This window comes from Phaseolus vulgaris, chromosome 7 (genome assembly GCF_000499845.2).
Source record: "Phaseolus vulgaris cultivar G19833 chromosome 7, P. vulgaris v2.0, whole genome shotgun sequence".
NCBI classification, from domain to species: Eukaryota; Viridiplantae; Streptophyta; class Magnoliopsida; order Fabales; family Fabaceae; genus Phaseolus; species Phaseolus vulgaris.
Window position 1 is genome coordinate 24,002,070 of NC_023753.2, and position 21,511 is coordinate 24,023,580.

General features: G+C 33.2%; 2 protein-coding genes across 3 annotated transcripts; one reads left to right on the forward strand and one right to left on the reverse strand.

The window, feature by feature from the left end:
* Positions 1-7,125: 7,125 nt before the first annotated feature.
* On the forward strand, positions 7,126-13,621 carry LOC137828728 (uncharacterized). The gene is made up of 8 exons (XM_068635415.1): positions 7,126-7,371; positions 7,549-9,010; positions 9,858-9,976; positions 10,956-11,537; positions 11,786-12,098; positions 12,631-12,796; positions 12,982-13,084; positions 13,231-13,621. The coding sequence occupies exons 2-8, from the start codon at positions 7,865-7,867 to the stop codon at positions 13,346-13,348; spliced, it is 2,547 nt and encodes an 848-aa protein (XP_068491516.1). The 5' UTR covers positions 7,126-7,371; positions 7,549-7,864; the 3' UTR covers positions 13,349-13,621.
* Positions 13,622-14,572: 951 nt separating this feature from the next.
* LOC137829637 (uncharacterized) lies at positions 14,573-21,046 on the reverse strand. 2 transcript variants are annotated; one of them, XM_068636487.1, is made up of 8 exons: positions 20,904-21,046; positions 20,561-20,699; positions 20,296-20,490; positions 19,947-20,069; positions 19,173-19,210; positions 18,923-19,079; positions 14,951-18,251; positions 14,573-14,861 (listed from the first exon to the last, which is right to left on the reverse strand). In XM_068636487.1, exons 1-8 carry the CDS (start codon positions 20,915-20,917, stop codon positions 14,851-14,853), a joined length of 3,978 nt encoding a protein of 1,325 aa, XP_068492588.1. In that variant the 5' UTR covers positions 20,918-21,046; the 3' UTR covers positions 14,573-14,850. The 2 variants fall into 2 exon arrangements, with proteins under 2 accessions (XP_068492588.1, XP_068492587.1); XM_068636486.1 differs by lacking the exon at positions 14,573-14,861 and having other exon boundaries at positions 14,906-18,251.
* Positions 21,047-21,511: the final 465 nt, after the last annotated feature.

Genomic DNA, 21,511 nt, shown 5'->3' on the forward strand with positions numbered 1-21,511 from the left:
AAGAGTGATGGTAGTCCTTTGGTTAAATTGATTAAGCTTGTTGTGATAACTTTTTCTATTTGGATGCTATGGCGTATGAGGAATTATGCTCGTTTTCAGGATAAGATAGAGGTTTCTAGGGATATTTCAGTTATTAAAGATTTAACTTATCTAGTGGGAAAGTCGTCTAAAGCTTCAATGAAGAATGATATGTTGGATTTCAACGTGATTAAGTTTTTTGGTATTAATACTCGTACTGGAATACAATTAGGAACATCTTGATCCGCCCTAACCATGATATGACTAAAAAGATGAGGCATCTGCTGTAAAGACAACGAAATATTTCAATCACAACTTGTCCAAAACTGAGAAACTGTATCCGAAATGCTAATATAATCAGATAACCCTACAATATGTGCTAAAGGAGTAGTAGAACACCATTTATCATTTCAGAAATTAATAAAAATGTTGAAGATGGATACTGCTCCTTCAAGTCAATGTGTTTGATGAAGAATTATGTGTGTTCTGCTTTGAAGATTGTATGTGTATTTGGATAGTCTTGTGTATAGGTTAGAGTGTGCTTAAAGTGAGCTTTTTGCCTTGTGACCCACCGCTTAACCCTTATCAAGAAGATAAGATCAAGCACAACATTTTCTAAAAGGTTTTTCATATGTTTTGCTAAAATATGCTTTATTGCACAGAAATGAATCTGTTCTTTCTTAAATGAATAAATTATTTTTTAAACTAATGCCTTGTTCTTTAAAAGTTTTTAATAATTTTCTTTTGTGCATCAAGTATTTTGGATCAGCCTTTGATGATATCAAAATGACTGAGTTTCATTTGTTCAAATACCTACTTTTATCTTTTTTAAAATAAATTTATTCATTATAACTTCAATCTGTTCTTTTTTATAACAACCTTTTAAACTATTTTTTGAAATTCTGTTATAAATAATTTCTTATACAAATAGGGTCTTTTCTCCCAAAGAGGGTCTTTTCTCCCAAAAAGGGGTGTTGAGAAAACAAGTTTAAAACGAAGATTGAGAGTTTCCAGAGCATTAGCACGTAATCTTGAAAGAATTTTCAAAAGAGAAAGTGTGCTTGTTCCTGTTTGATGTTTTAAGCTTGGTTGGAGGTGTTGTCACAATTTGGGCAATCTGTTCTATTGGTCTAGTCAGATTTCTGCATTCTCTTTCCAGGTGTATTCTTTTCATCATTCTTTTCTTTGTAAAGTGTGGTTGTAAGACTCTTCTTGATAGATTTTCTTGAAGAGTTGTGTGTGCTGAAATAGAGTTTTTCGGCTAGGTGTGCCTTGTTCTTGTAGGGTTCAAGAACACTGGTTGTGTAATTGTTTTGTACTGTGTTTTAGTGGATTTCACCTTGGAAAAGGTGAGACTAGATGTAACTCATTTGAGTGAACCAGTATAATCTCGTGGTGTTCAATCTTTCTTCATCTCTGCACTCTTTTACTGATTCGTTTGTTAATTTGACAGAAAATAAATCGGTTCAATTAAGAATAAATTTGTTTTTTCTAGGTTTGTTCATACTGTTCTTGATTTCTAGAAAACCTATCTGAATAACTTGTGGAAATCTGAGTGTACTGTTGGAAATAATTGAAGTACATTGTTTTGTGAAAATCAACTCAATCAATTAACAAGATTCATTCAAGTGGGTGATTTTATATTCAAGGATTGTATACTAATCAACTATCTAATTTTATTATGCTCGAATTAATGTGAACATTGTTTGCTGATCAATTCACTTAATATCAGAAAATCACATAACTGAATTACTGTTTTGTTAATGTAAGCAGAAACAAAATTTGTTCATGTCAAAATAAATCGATACTTTTTCTCTGTCCTGTGATAAAACTGAATTTGTTTGAAATTTTTAAAAGCTCAATTCACCCCTCCTCTTGAACTTTGACACTATTGAACCCAACAAAAAGAACTTATACCAACAATGCAAGAAGTATAATCAAGTATAGTAGAATAAAACTGCTTAATTCCAGGTCAAAGAGATGAAGATCTATAAACCATTTTAAACTTGTATTTTGATTTAAGAACCCTGGCTTTCAAGAGAAAAGACCAAGACTTGTTGCTATAAGCAAAGTTCCAAGCAAGCTTAAGAAGATATGCATTATTTTCATGGTGAAGGTTAATAATCTTCAAACCTCCATTCTCAAGGGAGGCCCAATTAATAGTAGTTATGCCTTTCTTTAGAATATCTCCAGTCCATATACAATTTCAACACCACTGCTCAACTTGCTTAAGAAGAGAAACATGCCATTTATATAAATTAAAGCTATATGCTAGAATTCCCGTAATCACCGTATGGACCAACTGAATCCGACCCATCATGCTAAGAGATTTACCTTTCCAAGATGCTAGCTTTAATTTGACTTTATCTGCCAAAGGTTGCAAAAAACGACTCTTTGGAGCACCAACAGAGATATGCACTCTTAAATAATTGAAAGACAAACAACCATGGATACAAGAAACAATACGTTGAATTTTGGTGACAAATATTGCAGAATTATCCATGGTGAAAAAACTACTCTTAGAATTGTTAACATATTGACCCGAGAAATCACCATATGTTTTAAGAAAAGTACAAAAATTTCTAAGAGACTTATTATCTGCCCTACAGAAAACAAAAATGTCATCAACATACAAAACATGGGAGGGAGTGAGAAAACCTTGCGGACCAGCCATATGTAGAATCTTCTTATCATTCACAAGCTTAGAAAGACCTCTACTAAGAACTTCCTCTGCAAGACAAAAAAGTAGAGGAGACAAAGGATCACCTTGTCTAACCCCTCTACTACAAGGAAAGAAATCCACCAGACTGCCATTTATTTTGATAGAAAGCATAGCAGACCGAAGAATAGTACTAATCCAACCGACAAACGAGGGGTGAAAACCAAAGCGTCTCAAAACTAATAATAAAAACTTTCAACTCAAAGTATCAAAGGCTTTATGAATATCAACTTTGTATGCCACATTACCTCCTTGAACCTTTTTAAAGAACATGTTAATAGCCTCTGAAGCAATACCAATACAATCCTGAATCTGTCTCCCCTGCACAAAACCATACTGATTAGGAGAAATTATTTTGGCAGCCACAAGGGCAAGTCAATCATGCTCTGTTTTACATTTCTAGTTTTTATGTTTCTGCACTTTACGATTTATGCAATTTACTTTCCAACGATTTACATTCTAGTCATTTACATTTTTGCGATTTACCATTTCAGTATCTTATGTTTCTCACAATTTACATTCTAGTCATTTACTTTTTTGTACTACTCTCTCTCTCTCTCACTTTCTTTTAGTAGACTTATTAGATAGTCCAGTAAACAATTGTTCACTAGATGGTCTAACAATTATATTTAATTTTTTTTTTCACGAACTTTTCTATATTTTAGTTTATATTGCATTTTATTTTCAAATCTTTTATCTTTTGTTCCTTACATTTTAGTTCATTACATTTAAGTGTCGATAGATGGTCTATTATACACTTTGTTTTATGTTTAAGTTTGTTTTTCATTTCTGTTTCAATTCCAATACCCCATTTTATTTTGCGAAAAAAAGAATATCATACAATGACTCTCATACAACATGATTTCCTTGAACTAACCTAGGTTGACCCTATATTACATTAAGAGAAACTTAGTTTTATTTGAAAACCTGATGTAACTAAATTTTTATCAGAGAACTAATGGTTTTGCATATGTTTACTTAATTTGATTTATATATGTTAGAATGTGGTGATATTATGAAAGTTGTATTTTTTTATGACTAGGAATTATCTTAAAGTTATGATTTGAATGGAGTATACATATGTTGAATTGTTTTGGTATTTTGATTGGCTAAAATAGTTTAAGTTGGTTTATAATTAATTTTGGATGCATCATTATTGTATTTGAAGGATTAACATACGATAAGACAATTAAAATGATATTTGAGAATCTTTGGAACTAATATGCAATGTTGTTGTTTTGTTGTTTTCTACATATTTTGTTCGAATGTCAAGTTGTTGCTTGAATGACACTCAAGAGGTAAGCAATCATTATTTGCATCAAGAACTATCATTTAAGTGATGTAATAATCAGTCAAGTGACAATGTTTCTTACCCAAAAAATGGTTTGTGGCTTGAGCAAGAGAAATGTTGAAACAATTTCTCACCTTTAAATGTTTCGCTTAAACGACAAATCATTACTGAAGAAATGAAAAGTTAGATCTTTGAGTGGTTTTTTGGAACTTACTAGCTTGTGCATCAAGTCATGTTGCTTAAATGACATAGTGACACTTAAGTAATGGAGAATCAATGTTGATTCTTTTTCTTCTAAAGTTGATGGCTTAGACAAAATAGAACAATGAGAGAGAAACCAAACTCTTTTTCTTTCTTTTGAAGCTAGTATATTATTCAAGTGACATTAACTCGTTTAAACAATATGGTTGGTCACTCATCTGATAGTCTCCTAACTTGAGTCATATACATTTTCCTATTTAGTGGAGACAAGTTGCTTAAGTGAGATAATCTCACTCAAGTAATATATATTTAATGTTAAGATATGAAAAACTAAATATATGTCATTCATATAGTTATAACATATGTTGTTAAAAAAAATGGTTAAATCCTGAAATTGATGAATGTGATAATTTGTTACATATACTAAAGTATATAGATTATTAGACAAACCAAATATGGTAAAAAATGTTAGCTTCTAAGCTTGAATTTAATACAATTTTTTTAAAAGTACGTAATTATATATATATATACATATATTATAATTACACATTTAAATACATTATTAACTCACCATTTTATTTATATTTACTATTGTTATTTTGATCATGTTTTGATTTGAAAACAAATAATTCTATGTGTATATCAGTTAAAAGAAAAATAATTATATATATATATATATATTTTGACTACATATGTATGTGAGAATTTGGCATACAATTTATATATTTGGATATACTTAAAATTAGATGTTACAATTACTTAAGTGAATTATGGTTTTTTTATTCTAATTTTTTGGTAAATACTAGTACACAATTTTTTATTTAAAAAATTATCTAATTGTTCTATGAGATTGTAGCAAGTGGTATATTTTTTTTATGTAACTTTTTTTAATTAACAATAAAAATAATAATAAAAAAGAATATAAATGAGAGTATTAGAGATACTTCAATCATCCATGTACAAAACTCCTAATTATTAATCAAAATCTGTATACATACAACATGACATAATATAAAAAATAAGGCAATAACATAATTCAGATCAAGAATATAAGGATTCCTTATGCAACATAACATAAAATCAGTGAAGAATTCAAAAGTATCTTTTGCAAACTTATAAATTTGATTTGGTGAAAAGGAAGAGTGTCATTTCTCCCTTAATTTATCTAATTGATCTATGAGATTGTAACAAGTGGTATATTTTTCTATGTAATTTTTTTAATCAACAATAAAAAATAATATAAATGGGAGTATTAGGGATACTTCAATCCATGTACAAAACTCCTAATTATTAACCAAAATCTGTATATATACAACATGGTATAATGAAAAAAAAAATAAGACAACAACATAATTGAGATCAAGAATATAAGGATCTCTTATGCAACATAACATAAAATCAGTGAAGAATTCAAAAGTATCTTTTACAAACTTATACATTTGATTTCGTGAAAAGGAAGAGTGTCATTTCTCCCTTAATTTATTTTTTGTTAATAAGAAATCTTAATTTGTTTTTAGTTAATAAGAAATCTTGATATTTTTTGATAAATTTTTATTTTCATTAAAAAAGCAATATAAGAAAACTACATAGTAATTACATGTTCTCTTTAAAAGTGGCACATTAATATAAATAAAAGTAAAAAGTAAAATATGAAGAGGTTTATGTTTTTTCTCCTCTTCCAAGATAATGAATTGACTCCTTATAGATTTATAGATTTTGGTGGGTATTACCACAAAAAAAAGTTACAGAGTGGGAAAAAGATTGAAACCTTCAGACTAAGTATTTCCAAAACTAAGATTTTATTCAATTTTAAAATTTAACAAATTATTTTGATTAATGGAAATTGATTAGTTTTGTCTTGTTAATATTTTATTATCTTTACTTTTTTTTTAAATTAAATATTATGAAAACGTTTTTAAAAAGTAAAATTAATTTAATCACTGAAAAGAGTTTATATTTTATCGATGATAAACGCAATAAATTCCTCCTAGACTCTACTAATTTAAATTAAGAATTAAACAAAATATATCTTAAAAAATAGTGGGACTATTGAAAAAGGAATGCAGTTATAGAAAATATAACGAGTTCTTTGCTTTGCCTGAAAAAATGTCAAAATTGATAAAGTATGGTATCTCTAAATATTTAGTATCATTACAATACAAGTTAAATTCAAATTTATAATATCAAAATAAATTATATTCAAATTTGTAATATAAGTTAGATTGCATTAAACTTATGTTTAACAAAAATAACTAAAAAACTAGTTAAAAGGGTTGACAAAACTAAATTTCAGTTGAACTTTAAGAAATACGTCAAAATAATAAATACCTCACAAATACTTTTATGATGAAAAAGATTAGTATATTAGAAATTACCAAATTAATTTTATTTGAATTGAAAAACTTGTTATTATTATGAACTAGTGGAAACACGTAACTGTATGTGTTATTTTTTTATGAAAAGAAAAAGTAAAAAAATATTATCATAATAATTAATAAAATAGAAAATATTATTTAATTATAAAAAAATCATAAAATGTAATTATAAAATAAATATTTTTATAATTGTATTGTAGGTATTTTTATTATGTAAGCGAATTTTTTAGTATACATAAAATAGAAAAAAATTATGTACATAAAAACTACTTAATTAAGATAATATTTTTCATTAATTAATATTTTTAATAATATCTATATCATTAATAAAGTTTTTTATATATACATTTTTATCATTTGATCTTTTAAGTAACTATTTTTTTTAATTAAAATGACTATTTGTAATAAAAATTATATAAAAAAATAAATAAAAGTTATGAATAAATTTTATAAAAAGTAATTTCTTTTTTGTTTTTGTTTTTGTTTGTTTGTTTAAAAAAAACATGGTTAATGGGAAACACAAATTTAGTGTTAAGATTAGATTAGATTAGGCACACACCACTCTCTTTCTTCTTTCTCTCTCTTCTGTAATAATTTATAAATTGTCCCATCAAAGGCTCTTCCCATCTCTCTTTCTTTTTCTGTTTGTTTTGTGTTGTGTTGTATTGTGTTCTATTTCCATTTTTCACCAAATTTTTCTCACTTCGCTTCTCAATTTTCCTTCATTCCCACGAAATCTAGGGTTTCAATTTCTCCCTTCATTCCAGGTACGTGCTCTGCCTCTACCCTTGCTTTGATTTCCACCTCACCCTACCATTTTCGGTGATCCCGAATTTGGTTTAATTTCGATAATTTGGCTTGATTTCGACAATTTTATTTTTATTTTTCTGCACCTGAATTCTTCGTCGTTGTTTATGTTGATTTTGACTCGTATTGTTTATCAGGTGGCATGTTTGGTGGGGCTTTCAATTTCAGTTTAATTAGGGAAACCCTTTTTCATTTTTTCCCCTGTTTCCCCATGGCTTTCAGTCCCAGATTGGGGTTCCCTTTTTTCTTTTTCTTTTTCGTTTTCCTTTTCGGTTTCCGAGAGATTGAAATGGTGGTGGCTTAGCAACTGCTCTGTATTTATGTTAGTCTTAGGAATGGAGTTTGTTTGAGGTGTATTTATGTTTCGTGGGTTGATACATACAGGGATAGAGGTTGGTTGGGTTCTTTATAGTGTAGTGGTGAGAGGAGGGTAGAGGAAGAAATTCTGTGAGGATGACAGATTTTCAGCCGCTACAGCAGAAACCCGAGCCTGCTGATTCCCATGCTGGGTTTGAGAGGGGAATAGAGGAGTATATGCGTGGGCACTTGGATGAGTGTATGTCGTTTGCTTCATGTAGCTCCTCCCGCGCACCTGATGATGAGGATGACGAGAGCGAACAGCTTGTTCGGAGGAGACGGAGGTCTGACCTTGAAGGAGATGATTTGGCAGAGTCCTCGGCTGCACGCCGGCGGCATTCAAGGATTTTGAGCAGATGGGCTGCACGGCAAGCACAAGAAATGATAACTACTATTGAGAGGAGGAATCGAGAGTCTGAGTTGATGGCACTTGCGGGTTTGCATACAGTGTCGATGTTGGATTCTTCTTTCCTGAGGGGCTCACAGTCTCCAACTTCTGGCCAGGAGGGGGCTGTGGAGAGGCCAAGCACTCAGGCATCTGCCATTTTGCAGATGTGGCGTGAGTTGGAAGATGAACATTTGTTGAACCGGGCACGAGAAAGGATGAGGGTAAGGTTGCGGCAGCAGAGGAATTCGGACTCTAATACCAATGTGTCCAGTACCATGTCTGATAGTCGAGGCAGTGAGAATCATGGGAGTTTGGGGGATGCAAGTGAAAGTGAAAATGATTATGGTACTTGGTCACATGATCAGATTGGCTCGAGGAATGCACACGGGGATCGTAATGGGTCTAGCAGGGAGCAATCTCCTGATCTTGGCGAAGTTGAGAGGGAGAGAGTTAGACAGATTGTTCGGGGGTGGATGGAAAGTGGCATTAGTGATCATTCATCCAATGTGAGTCAGCGAAACAATAACCGGAGAGCAGAATGGCTTGGAGAAACAGAGCGTGAAAGGGTAAGAATAGTCAGGGAATGGGTGCAAATGACTAGCCAGCAGAGAGGTTCGCGGGGGAGCCGTAGGGATTCTCAAGTAAGTGAAGGTGCTCAAGCTGATCCAGTCCGTGATGTAGCTGACAATGATGAGAGTCAGCCAGAGCATGTTCGGCGGGACATGTTGAGGTTCCGTGGAAGACAGGCTCTAGTTGATTTGCTTGTGAGGATAGAAAGGGAAAGACAAAGAGAACTGCAGGGATTGTTGGAGCATCGAGCTGTTTCTGATTTTGCTCATCGCAACCGTATTCAGGTTTGTTGAGTACTCTATTAAAATTGTTTTGCAACTGATGGTGTCTTCACTTAATACAAAACCTGAGTTGATTGTGGAAGTAACAAATTGTATAAGAACTCGAGTTTGGTTTGAGGGTCTGATAATTGCATTATTTAACTTAACAATATCTGTTAAAGTGTGCTTTGTTCTTTGTCTTAATATTAAGTGATTTGCACGTGTTTTTTCCACTCTTCTAAGATAACATGTCTGGTTTTGATTGTGGTTTCTCTCTCCTTCAATATGTTTATCAATTGCTAATGGTCCTTGTATTTAGGGTTGCTACATGTGCTGTTATTTTCTTGCCTGATGTATGACAATTTTAGAATATTATGGAAGAGGTATTTCTGTGGTCAGTATTACTAAACATTTTTCTAGAAGGAGATATTTAAGGTTGCTAAATGTGCCTAATTATTTTCTTGCCTGATGCATGGAGTATTTTGAATATTATTCAAGAGGCATTTTTGTGCTCTGGGTTACCAAACCTTTTTCTTGAAGGGAATAATAAAAGGAAGGAAGAACAATTTTTTAATTCCTTTGGTTTTGTTAATTGTCATAGTGGATAATGGGCCAAATTGTGCTTCTATATATAATATTCTTACTATAAGAGATCTTTCATTGTTCTCTCTTAAAATCTATTGCTTTCTTTTTCAATTTGATTTATTCAGTTGATTACTTTTTGTTTTTAATTATTTTCTATTTAAAATTTTGACAAATCATTTGATTAAGAGATGTTTATGCACACATCGCTTGTTTGATTCAATTTTTTTTTCCACTATGATTACTTGCTCTTGTAAATTTACTATCTATGTGAAATTACATTTTTCAGTCACTGCTTAGAGGTAGATTCCTCCGAAATGAAAGAACTGTTGAAGATGAGAGGCCACCATCTATGGCTGCAAGTGAATTAGTTCAGCTAAGACAACGGCACACAGTCTCTGGTTTAAGGTATGCAATTCAAGAGTTTTCCGAAGTGCACCTTCACCCCCACCCCAACCTGTCTCATTATTTACTCAATCTTGTTAGGATTTTTAGAGTCTAAACTGATACAAAATAGAACTGGTCCTCACCCCCTATATTTTAGGCTTCTCCAAGATAAGACAGAAAAATGTTATACTATCCTATAATTTAAATGAAATTGAATGTTCTCTTTTAAATCCATGTTTTGGGTGTTTCTTCTGCCAGTACTCATCTTTGATAAGGAGTTGTAGCTTTTGGTATGGAAATAAAATATAAGTAATTGAGATGCTCTAACATCTGTGGCAAGGAGTAGTAACTTAGGCACACATTGGTGGAATTTTTATGGACTCCATGTCTTGTATTATAATTTCGTGCACAATGGTTGATTTTCATTCTAATTTATTATATCTGGGAAATAGTCTTGGTATGGGGAGGAGTATAATTTCTTTTGATATTTGTTTGTTGATGGTTTTAAATGAATATTTATATTTATTTATTCTGCAAGAAAAATGACATTTTTGGTCATAATGACAATGCACAAGCACAAATGCAAATTCTCAGCTAATTCTTTTTTGTGGTCGGTTACTTATAAAAGATTTCTTCTGTTCTGAGTGGCATTATAAATTAAAATTCATAATTAATTTATTATTTGTTAATCCCTGTTTATTTGTTTATGTTTGTTAGCACTTTAGTTTTTGTTCGTAAGTTTCTTACTCTATTTTCTGAGCTCTATATATTTATGCCCTTCGATAAGACACTGGGCTATACCATGTGTGTTCACTTGGCTTGTTTTGTTTATTTCCTTTTAACATTTTTATTTAATATATGTTTATAATAAATATTTGTATGATTATGCTTCTATAGTTTTCTATTCAAATATGGTATGTCGATGAATACTGTGTATACAATTTGTTCCTGTCATAGTCTAGTTCATTGTCATGCATTGATTCTTAAATATGTAATTCAGGGAGGGGTTTCGTTCAAGATTAGAAAATATTGTTCGTGGTCAAGCAGGCACCAATCCTGATACCACATCAAATAGTAATGCCTCTGAAACAAGAGGGGATGAAACCCAAGCAAACAGTCTGGTAGATGGCCAACAAGAAAATTATGAACAACTGCAGATTAGGAACCTGGAAACTGATCTGCGTCAGTTACCTAATGGAACAGGAACTTTGGAGAGTAGCACAAGTGAGAGTATTAGTTGGCAAGAAACTAATAACCAAGGAGGGAATTGGCAGGAACAAATTGCTGAGGAAGGGGGAGGAAACTGGCAACAGAGTCCATTCAATCAGACGAGAGATGGAAGGGCAGTCAGTGATTGGCCGCAGGAACCTCCCAGAAATTTAGCTGGGGAAGATCCTCATCCAAGGGAATCTCAAAGAATTTGGCACGAGGATAACACAAGGGAAACTGCTGCTAATTGGTCCGAAGGATCTTCTGGAGTTTCGAGGAATCACCGTGGGGTTCCTGTTAGAAGATTCAATAGATTTCATCCACCTGATGATGATAATGTATACAGTATGGAGCTTAGAGAACTTCTGAGCAGGTAATATTTCCTTTTGGATCTCTTGCCTCAGATGGATTTCAAATTGTCCCAATTGGCCTTTATGAAAAGGAAATCAGAGGAGTTTCTGCCAAGAGTGTCTTGTTTTTTATACAATATCTGTTTTACCCTTTAACAAATCTGAATGAGTAGGCAATTTATACATTGAGATTGTACTAAATGTGGTTGATACCTCATTTATTCTAAGCCGCTAAGCCTTATGATTGTTATGGATTTTTGAATTCTTTCAGGAGAAGTGTTTCTAATCTTCTACGCAGTGGTTTCCGTGAAAGTCTGGACCAACTAATACAGTCATATGTGGAAAGGCAAGGTCGTGCACCAATTGACTGGGATTTGCATCGGAACTTGCCAACATCAACTCCTGCTTCACCTGAACGGGACCCAGACCAGCAGGCTGGCGAACGAGACGAGGGTCAGCGTGAAACAATTAACAGACCTTCACTGGTGTTGCCATCTCCACCAGTGCCTCCGCCACAACCTCTGTGGCACCAGGATTTACATCAAACTGGATGGTCTCGCCATACCATGCATCGTTCTGAAATTGTGAGCATCTTTCAAATCTAAACTCCTTGTGGACTTCCATTCATGGAATGTCAAGTAGAATAGTATTATGTTGCTTTGTTGCTTTTACTCGCAACGCAACCAATTTAGGCATTTATTTGCTGAATTTTCAGTGGTCACTGCTAAGCTAGTAAGCAGTCACCTTAAGCTAGAAAATTATTAAATTTGATTGGGTTTAGGATGTTGTTCATACCTCTTCCGTTGCATTTTGTGTATTGATTACTACAGTGTTAAATGATGCCACATATATTTAGTAAGGTGTCCAAGTAAAATTATTCGTTGAATCTAACAAAATTATACTAAAATGAATTCTAAGTAGTTTATAAACTTAGGCTAATTATCGTTTGAGATATTTGATGTCATTCAGGTATTGAATATTGTTTTGCCTTTTTGACAATAGGTCAACTTATTTTACCTCTCATTTCTGGAGTTCTTTCTTGGCCTAAATAGTTTTCATACTGTGTTTTATTGAAATCCTTTTTGAAGTACTGGTATTGTTTCTGATTGGGAGCAGGAGTGGGAGATAATGAATGATTTAAGATCAGATATGGCAAGACTTCAGCAAGGCATGAATCACATGCAAAGGATGTTGGAGGCCTGCATGGATATGCAACTGGAGTTGCAGCGCTCTGTCAGACAGGAAGTATCAGCAGCTCTGAACCGTTCAGCGGGTGAAAACGGTGTGATTTATTTTCTCTTCTATCAATGCAGTCATGCTTTTGTTTTTTGTTTTTACTTCGTATGAAGGGTTTTATTCTTTTCATGATTGTTCAACTGTATCGGTTGACTTTATTTAAATTCAATTGTCCGTGCTTATCTTTCTTTATGTCCTGTTGTTCATATTATACATTAATTTATTTTGTAGGATTGGGTGCTGAGACATCTGATGATGGGTCTAAGTGGGGGCATGTGAAAAAAGGAACTTGCTGTGTTTGTTGTGATAACCATATCGATTCTCTTTTGTACAGGTATTTATACATCATACTGTACATAATCTGTACTGATGAAAAAAAATACAATCCTACATATAATTTCGGGGTCTGTACTTTATACTTGTAACTTTTCTGAACAATGGTTTTGTTTCTTCCTTGCTGCAAATTGCAATTTCTTGCAGATGTGGGCACATGTGCACTTGTTCAAAATGTGCCAATGAGTTAATTCGTGGTGGTGGTAAGTGTCCTTTATGCCGAGCACCAATTGTTGAGGTGGTCCGAGCATATTCCATACTGTAAAAAGGAAGTTAAAAGGACACGGAGATGAAAAAAATATATGAGGGAGTTGATGTCAATTCTCAAGGTCTCGAGGTTCTTATTTATAAGTGTTCAGTAGATGCCATTGTTTTTCTGATTATATATGGAACTCCACGAATTGTATATTTGGATTAACAAATGGCGCTGTTAATTCATCATTCTTACGTAAATAAATAGTTGCCCTGATTATTCTTTCCAAAAATATTTCGTTCAAAATTCCAAGCTTGTATATGAATAAAAACAGAATTACCATTAGGAACTGGTTATTTCTCATACTCTGCATATTTTCAGTATATTTTTCCTCAAATAATTCTCAAACGGCTTTGGCGAATTTAAAATAACTGGTGTTCAATTTTGTATGTTTTTGGTTTCTTTTAATGGTTAATTGATATTGTCTACATTCTTATTCTTACAATTATATTCAAAAGATTTATATGTTACTTATGCCTATGCCACACCAAAAGTATATTAGGTATTATATTGCTTGCCTTTTTATTTTTCTTCTGTTCTCTCTCGAAGTAGGCACATTCGTTCTAACAAAAGAAATGTTAATCTTGATTACCAATTGATTCAAAATAAGGGCTTGGATAAAATTTAATTTACTCTATTTTGGCCTTTAGGTCAATTGATTACTGCAATAATTAGTTTTATGTGTAACTTATCACATTCCCTTGCGTTTTCTTAAATATTGTAGTAATTTAAGCATTCCCTAACGTGAACGAACATATAAGTTCTCTATTACAACAAATAAATAAATGCAAGAATTAGGTGAAGAAACATGTTGGAACAACCCAAGTTAAACTGTAAAATAACATTTTACCTCCTTTCAAGATAATACGTACACATCCAAAGCTATTTGCCTGCTACCTTACCTAAACGAAAGCTAATTTCCCGTGTGCTTATTTGATAACGTGATGTTGAGAAAAAGGATTTGCTAGGATGGCGACGTTATAATATAGCTACCACTTTTCTTGTTAGGATATTGATCGGCATGTCACAATATTGTTATTTAATTTTGGACGCATGACAAGAGTGGTTCCTTCCTGTTACTTTAACTTGTACAACGATCATCATTGAATCTTAGTAAATTCTCGATAAGTTCAATTAAATAGTTATTGCTGATTAGCTGTGAAGCGTTGCTCACAAGAAATTTTAACAAGATAACGCACGCGTAATTGGTGGCAAATAAAGTGGAGAAAACTGTGTAAAGGAGAAAGAGAATATGTATCCCCTGCAAGTTTGAAAGAACTAGTAGTAGGAATGGAGTTTCATAGACCTGAAAGCTAGGTTCTATGGCTTGAAAACCCATAGAATAATGATCTTCGAAATTAAGAAAAGTTAAAATCAACTACATTTTGATGACTTGCAGTCTTGTACAGAAAACAAGAAACAAAGAGAATGGTTTTAGTGTAAAGAGTGAGAGAACCCGCTAAGAGGAAGGATCTGGCAAGAATGGCCCTTCACTGGATTTGGTTCTGCTTCAATTATCCTGTCTCTGCAGTACCAAAGTTATGAACCCCATTATCTTTTTGGCGCCAATTTGAATGAATAAAAAATAAGTTAACTATTTTGTTCTGTGCATACCTTTAAAAGTGCTCAAATCATGTAGGGCAGTGGTAGAAGTACTGCAATCTTTGGCGTCATATTGGTTTTCTTTTACATCTTTCTTTTGTTTCAGCCTTTCTTCGAAATCTTTAACCTTGTTCTTATACTCTTCATTCTCTTGTTGAAGAAAATCTTTCTTCCTATGTAGCTCAGCATTGTCTTTTGTCATTTCGGCAATTTCATACTTTAACTGAGCATTATTGAGACAAGAAGCTTCTTTTGTTTTTAGATTCCATTGCAGCCGTAGGATTTTTTCCTCTAACTCAATTTTACTGCGCTTGCAGTCCTCCAACTCTGATGTAACTTTCTCAGTGGTTGAGATTCTTCGAATGTAAGATACATTCTTGGCCTTCAGCTCTTCAAACTCTAAGGATAGCGTCTGATATGAAGCTTCCAATCTTCTGAATTCAAATTCTGCTTCATACAGTGATCTCTTCAGGATAAAGATTTCATCCTGAAGCATTTCTGTTTTCTGAAGTTGAACTTCTAGTTCAAATATTTCTTCAGTTGCGTGTAGCCTCTCAAGTTCAGAGGCTTTCAGTTCTGCTTGGAGCCCTCTAACAGTACCCTTCAGTTTCTCCTCATTTGATTTGACGGTATCCAACAAAGCAACTACGTTTTCATGATTAACCATAAGAGTTTCTTGGTTTGCCCTGGAGGCTGCAAGCTCTTCAGTATTATTTTGCATCATGACTTTGTATTCAGCTTGAAGATTATCAAGCTTGGCTTCATGTAGCCTTACATTCTCCTGTTCTTGTTGAAGAGCAGCTTCAATCATAGCTTTATCAGCACATAAATCATAGACCTCAAGTACAGTATTAGAAGCCATCCTCTCGTGTCTATCATAGATACCAGATATCTGGTCTCTTAGGTGTTCAACCTCTCTCTGTAAGTAACCTACCTCAGCTGTTTTTTCTAAATTCATATGAATTAAAAATTTCTCTTCATTAATGAACTTTTCATCTTGCTTTCTGCTTTCCTCAAGAATGCAATCTATATCTACATTTATAGTTTTTTCTTTCAAAGCAATTTCTTCCTGCATGGAAGTAAATTGGTATTTCAATTCTTCAACTAGTTTTAACATATCAGAAAATGCAATATAGGATTCCCCCAGTTTAGAATCCAATACTGTACATTGGCCATGCAAGTCCAAGTTTTGCATTCTTAAGTCATCATTTGTTGTTTGAAGAGCTTTAGATTCTTCAATCAATTTTTCATTTGTAGCTTGTAATTCTAAGTTGGCTACTTTCAGAAAGCTGCACTCCTCTTGAGCTTCTTTCCATTTTTTCTGCATGCTCTCCTTTCTTTTCAATTCAACTTCTTGTGCCTCATTCAATTCTTCCATTCTCCTGATCTCAGCCTGGAGATTTTTTACAACATTTTCAGTATTCTCCAGTGCCAAATGAGTTGACTCCTTTTCTTCAATCAAATGTCTCATTTCAGCTTCTAAGTCAAGAACCCTTTCAGATAACTGTACCTTTTCTGCTTCTAGTCCAAACAAAACATTGCCTTCATCATCACAACTTTCAAACGATGGATTCCTTACATGATTTTTGCTAGAACCAACCTGTTGATTTTTAGTGTGTGGTGGAGAATCAGACATCAATTTTGCCTGTATATTTCTCAATTCCTGACTAGAAATGAGGAAAATATTTTCCTTTACACTGCAATCTGTAACTTCATTCTGATGTATAGTACCATCTCCGATTTTTCTACCAACCAACTCATCTTGAGAATTAATCTTGCACTCAAAGGAAGTAGTTTCAAGAAACTTCTTCAACAGGATAATGGTACATAGGATTGCCTCAGTCAATTCTTTCAAATCTATTTTTCCTGCATCTTTTGAAAGATCTGATAAACTGAAACAATTCTCATTTTTGGTCAATGTCATTTGACCCAGAAGATTCTCTTGACCCCTCAATTTCTCTACTGAAAGCTTCAGCTGCTTATATAACTCAAGGAACACTTCAGTGATGTTGATGGTACTACTATCAGAGCAAAACAGCGGAAAGTTAGAAGAAAATGAACTAGAAATGATCAGATTCTTTCTGGACTCTCCATGCTCACAATATTCAGCTTCAAGATCTTGCACCCTTTGTGTTAAAGATAAGATTTCATTGCCAAAAGCATAAACACCATCAGACATCTTCTTTTCAAAGTTGATGATTTGTTTCCCTTTCTCAAACAGCCTACTCCTCCATTTTGCCTCATTTTCTTCTAATGTTTGAGACATAAAACATCTTGCAGTTTGCATCTCTTGATCTTTGTCAATCAGAATTTTCTCCAGAAACTGGATAGTACTTTCCATATTTTTGTGCTTCTTCTGCATAAGTTGGTGCTCAAGTTTCAAGTTCCGGAATTCCTGTAGTTCAATCCCTTCATGCAGGCATCTTATTGCATTTTCGTAAGTGCCAAGATCAGCATCTGAACGAGAAAACTCCTTTTTCATTTTCTCTGGTAGCACTTCTTTGCTCAAACTAAAATCCTCTACCTCACTGTCTTCAAGCGCATGTCTATTAATTCCATCATCTTGAAACGGAAAGCAATTCATTGATAGACCAGAAATCTTCATTTCCTGCTTTTCTTTTATCTTTTCTAGTTTCTGTAGAATGGAAACAAGATCAATTTTTGGCTCCTGAGTTTTCTTTATCAACTCCAACTCACAATTAAGTCCTTTCTGATAGTTGATCTCATCCTTCAACTCCTTTATTGTATTATCCATCTCTTCTATCTGGAGCTTAAGATTTCTGCTATCATTTTGCTTTATCGTTGAGGTTAGCAGTTGAATTTCATCCTTCAATGTATTGATCTCTTTGCGTGATACTGACAACTCCATTTCAAGTTCTTTTTTATTCTTCGATTTCTTGTGTAAATGCTCTTGCAGTCTCTCCACATCAACCATCAACTTCGTAGCATTTTCTTCCCACATCTTTGCTTCACCATGAAGTAAATCAATGGTTACTTGTGCCACACCCAGGAGATCATTAGATGAACCAACACTCCTTGTCAACCTCGTGTCACTAGCATGTGAAACTTTCCCAAGCTCTTCAATTTTTCCTTGAAGCCGTGTCCCTGAACTTGAGGTTACTGGGGATGAATCTATTGATCCGGAGGTATCATATAGTGGATAGTTGCTATTTTCGGAGTAAGTTGAATATTGTCTCTCATTCATATTCTTCTTCAATCCACTGACATTACTTTGTTGGGGGAACTTCCCTATCCAGAAGGACAAGGAGCTCCCAGTGTCGTGATCTGAACATGTTGCCAGTGGACTTATTCTCTGTAACGTAGGAAAGACATTTTATCAATTTATTGTCTTAGAAGAAAGCCAACTTGAACAAGAACTTATCAAGAGAGGAAACAGTACAAAAATTAAAATGAAAAGGTGATTAAACTACGGTAAAAGAATCTAGTTAGACATTAAAAGGGAAAATATACTTGTATACACTCTGAGAGTTATGGGAATAATTAGTATAGTTCTTTTAAAAAAAAATGTTAGATTGGGACCTGGAGGTTTGCACAGGTGCACGTGAATATATTTTTGTAAGTATCATGCCTAATGATTTGAAGCAACTAGTAGGTTTGCTTTTATGAAAGTAGCAGGGTGTGTTTCAGATAATAAAGTGGAGACTAATTATTTCAAGGGAAAAGAGAAAGCATAAAAACGAAGGAATTGCAATACTAACACTTTTGCAATCAGTTTCGCTGCACACCAGCTGCTCTAACTAATTGTCCACACTTTTCGAGTTGATTTCTATGTTATGTACTGAAAATGATAGTACTTGATGACTTGTACAAAAGTACAAGAGTTTTCATTTACCAACTAAGTAGAAATATTGAACATTCCACTACTAGCATGTACAATTGATTGGCTAAAGACTGAAGCACATAATATTGGAAGGTATAAAAGGTTGATTACATGAAAGTTGATTAACTAAACAATCCACATACCTTGCTGCTGAGTTCTCTTCGATGATATGTATTTTCTAAACGGTCCCAATATGAAGATCCACTAGTCCTGCTGAATGTATTGTCAGATACATCAGATATACTGTTTACATCATCAGAGCAAACACTCATTTCTTCCACTAATGAATTTGCTTCCTTCCTGTGTTATTCCATAAGAATAAACACATGAATATATTTTTTATAAAAAACAAACATAACTTAAATCAGAATAGTTATTCTATAAACAGAAGACCTGTGTTTGCTTCTTTGGGTCAAGCATTGAATTTTAACCTGAAGAAAAGAGAAAGGATAAGATTTTTGACAGTTGTACAAAAACTTGGGTTGTACATGGAACAACTGATGGTGGGAAATAGTTGTAAATTTGGGATGCTAATTGTTTCCACTTGGTAAAGGAAATATTAGAGTGTGTTAGGTAGTAGGACTATAAAATGTTTCTCATACCTAGTTAGTGATACAAAACCTTGAGCTTTAATGTAATAGCTAAGTGAGAATCCTTATTACTTGGTAGAAGAAGTGTATTATGAAAAGTTTTTTTTATACTCATTTCTTTTAGCTTAAAAATATGAGCAAAGAAAGAAAGAGGAGAGAATGGGAGACAAGGGGAAAGAGGGGTAGATACAAGAAATGCAAGCCAGTTTTTATCTAAAAGCAGCAATCATGACTTTAGACAACAATCTAAAACCTTTTATTAATTTATAGATGTATGAATTGCATCTTAAAATACCTATGATCTGGATTTGTTATTGAGTATTAAAGTTCACTAGCAATTGAAATTAAGATGCTGTTCTTAACCACTGAATACGTTTTCAGATATTTTGGGAATCTTGGAGGTATTTGTACAAAAACTAAGCAACTTAGTTATCAAGTACTGTATTAAAATTCACTGGTAATTATAAAAGAAAGTATAAAAATGATGGAGTAAAACTTGGTGAAAACTGGTAATAGCCCGAGGTTATTAAGAAGGTTGTTGCATTTAATGACGTAATTCAAGAAAGAGAATTCTTACTTGTAAGATTGTCCCATGGGAGCAATGTTGTCTCAAAGGCAATGATGCAGTACTAACTTCTGGTTTAATGTAACTTGCTAAGTTAATGGTAGCCTCCCCAAGGGTCCCAAATCTTGCAGATCCCTAATAACCATGCAATTTCAGGTTCAGTATGTTATACTGCACAACATTTAGGGTGACCAAACACACTGCTAATAGGAATTTACCTTAGCACCAATAATGAATAGATTAAAGGTCAAATCTTATGATATGTTCGTATAAAATTGTTTTATACCACATATTAAATAAACAAAATGAAATGTGAAGCATGCTGACATATATAATCAAGCAATGAATGTAGCCAACAGACCATGGCAACAACAAGCTTAAGGAGGAAGCTTTCATTAGGTTGTAAAAGATCATGAGAAATCCACATGGTACTTAGCATGGAGTCTTCCCAATGACACTTTCCATTTTGTACTGATGCTTTGCCAGACTTGGCTATGGTTTCCCCTGTTTCTACAGAAATAATGGAAACAAAAATATTGTTCCACCCTTTTTCTATCTGCAAGACAATAATAGTAATAAGTTACCAGGAACCTTTTTACTACTAAGAACTAGAGTTAGAGAAAAACCTGCAGAGCCTGGAAGTCAAAGAATTTGAAATCCAATCTCTCCTGGCATTGATCTCTGCCATGCCTGCTCAAATTGCATGCTTTCTTTTTCCCCTTTCTATCCTTCAATTGTTTCCCGTTCTCATAATAGGCTTCAACACTGTCACATTGAATCATGTCATCTCACATAATTTCCAACAATAATGAGATGTGCCGAGCTTACATAATAACAGGAAAGAAACATGTTCTTCCCTATACAATTATTTATATATAGTATAACTAACGATTCACTTTAACAAGAAAGAAACTTGCTTAATTTTGGATTCTGATTTAGAATCATTGTGGATGTGGTTATGAATTATACCTTGACATTGACATGGCCCTTCCACTTGTATATGCAGTGCAGAGAGTAGTTAAGTGTGATATTAGCACAAAGGTAAGTAAGTTGTGAAAAAAAACAAGGTTATATAGAAATGGTGCTAACTAACCCGTTCCTTAGACGGCAAGAACTTCAGAAAGCAGATTTGAAAAAAAGTTGATTGAATAATGAAGTGAGAAAGGGAAGTAAGTAGTTATGATTTGTGATTCCATGCGGTCCAATGGTTACAAGTTTCGGTTTCTTCCTTTTCATCACTTTCAAAGATGGATGCTATGTATTAAATTGCCTTACATAATATTTATTTACAGTTAGAAGTCAGAATTATGTATTGTAAACGATTTAAAACCTTATTTGTAAAGTCTTAAACCATGGTTTAAGCAAACTAGACGACTTTTTTTGGTTTAAATTATGGTTTTAAGCCTTCCAAACACAAAACCACGTCAAGTAATTTTTATTTATGTTTTAAAATATCGCTGATTCAAAAATGAACCATTCAATATTAATCGATGACAAACGTGATTCGGAAAGGAAATTGAGCTAATGAGTTAAGTTTTCTCACAAAAATTAGTCATCAATAATGTTTTTTGATAGCT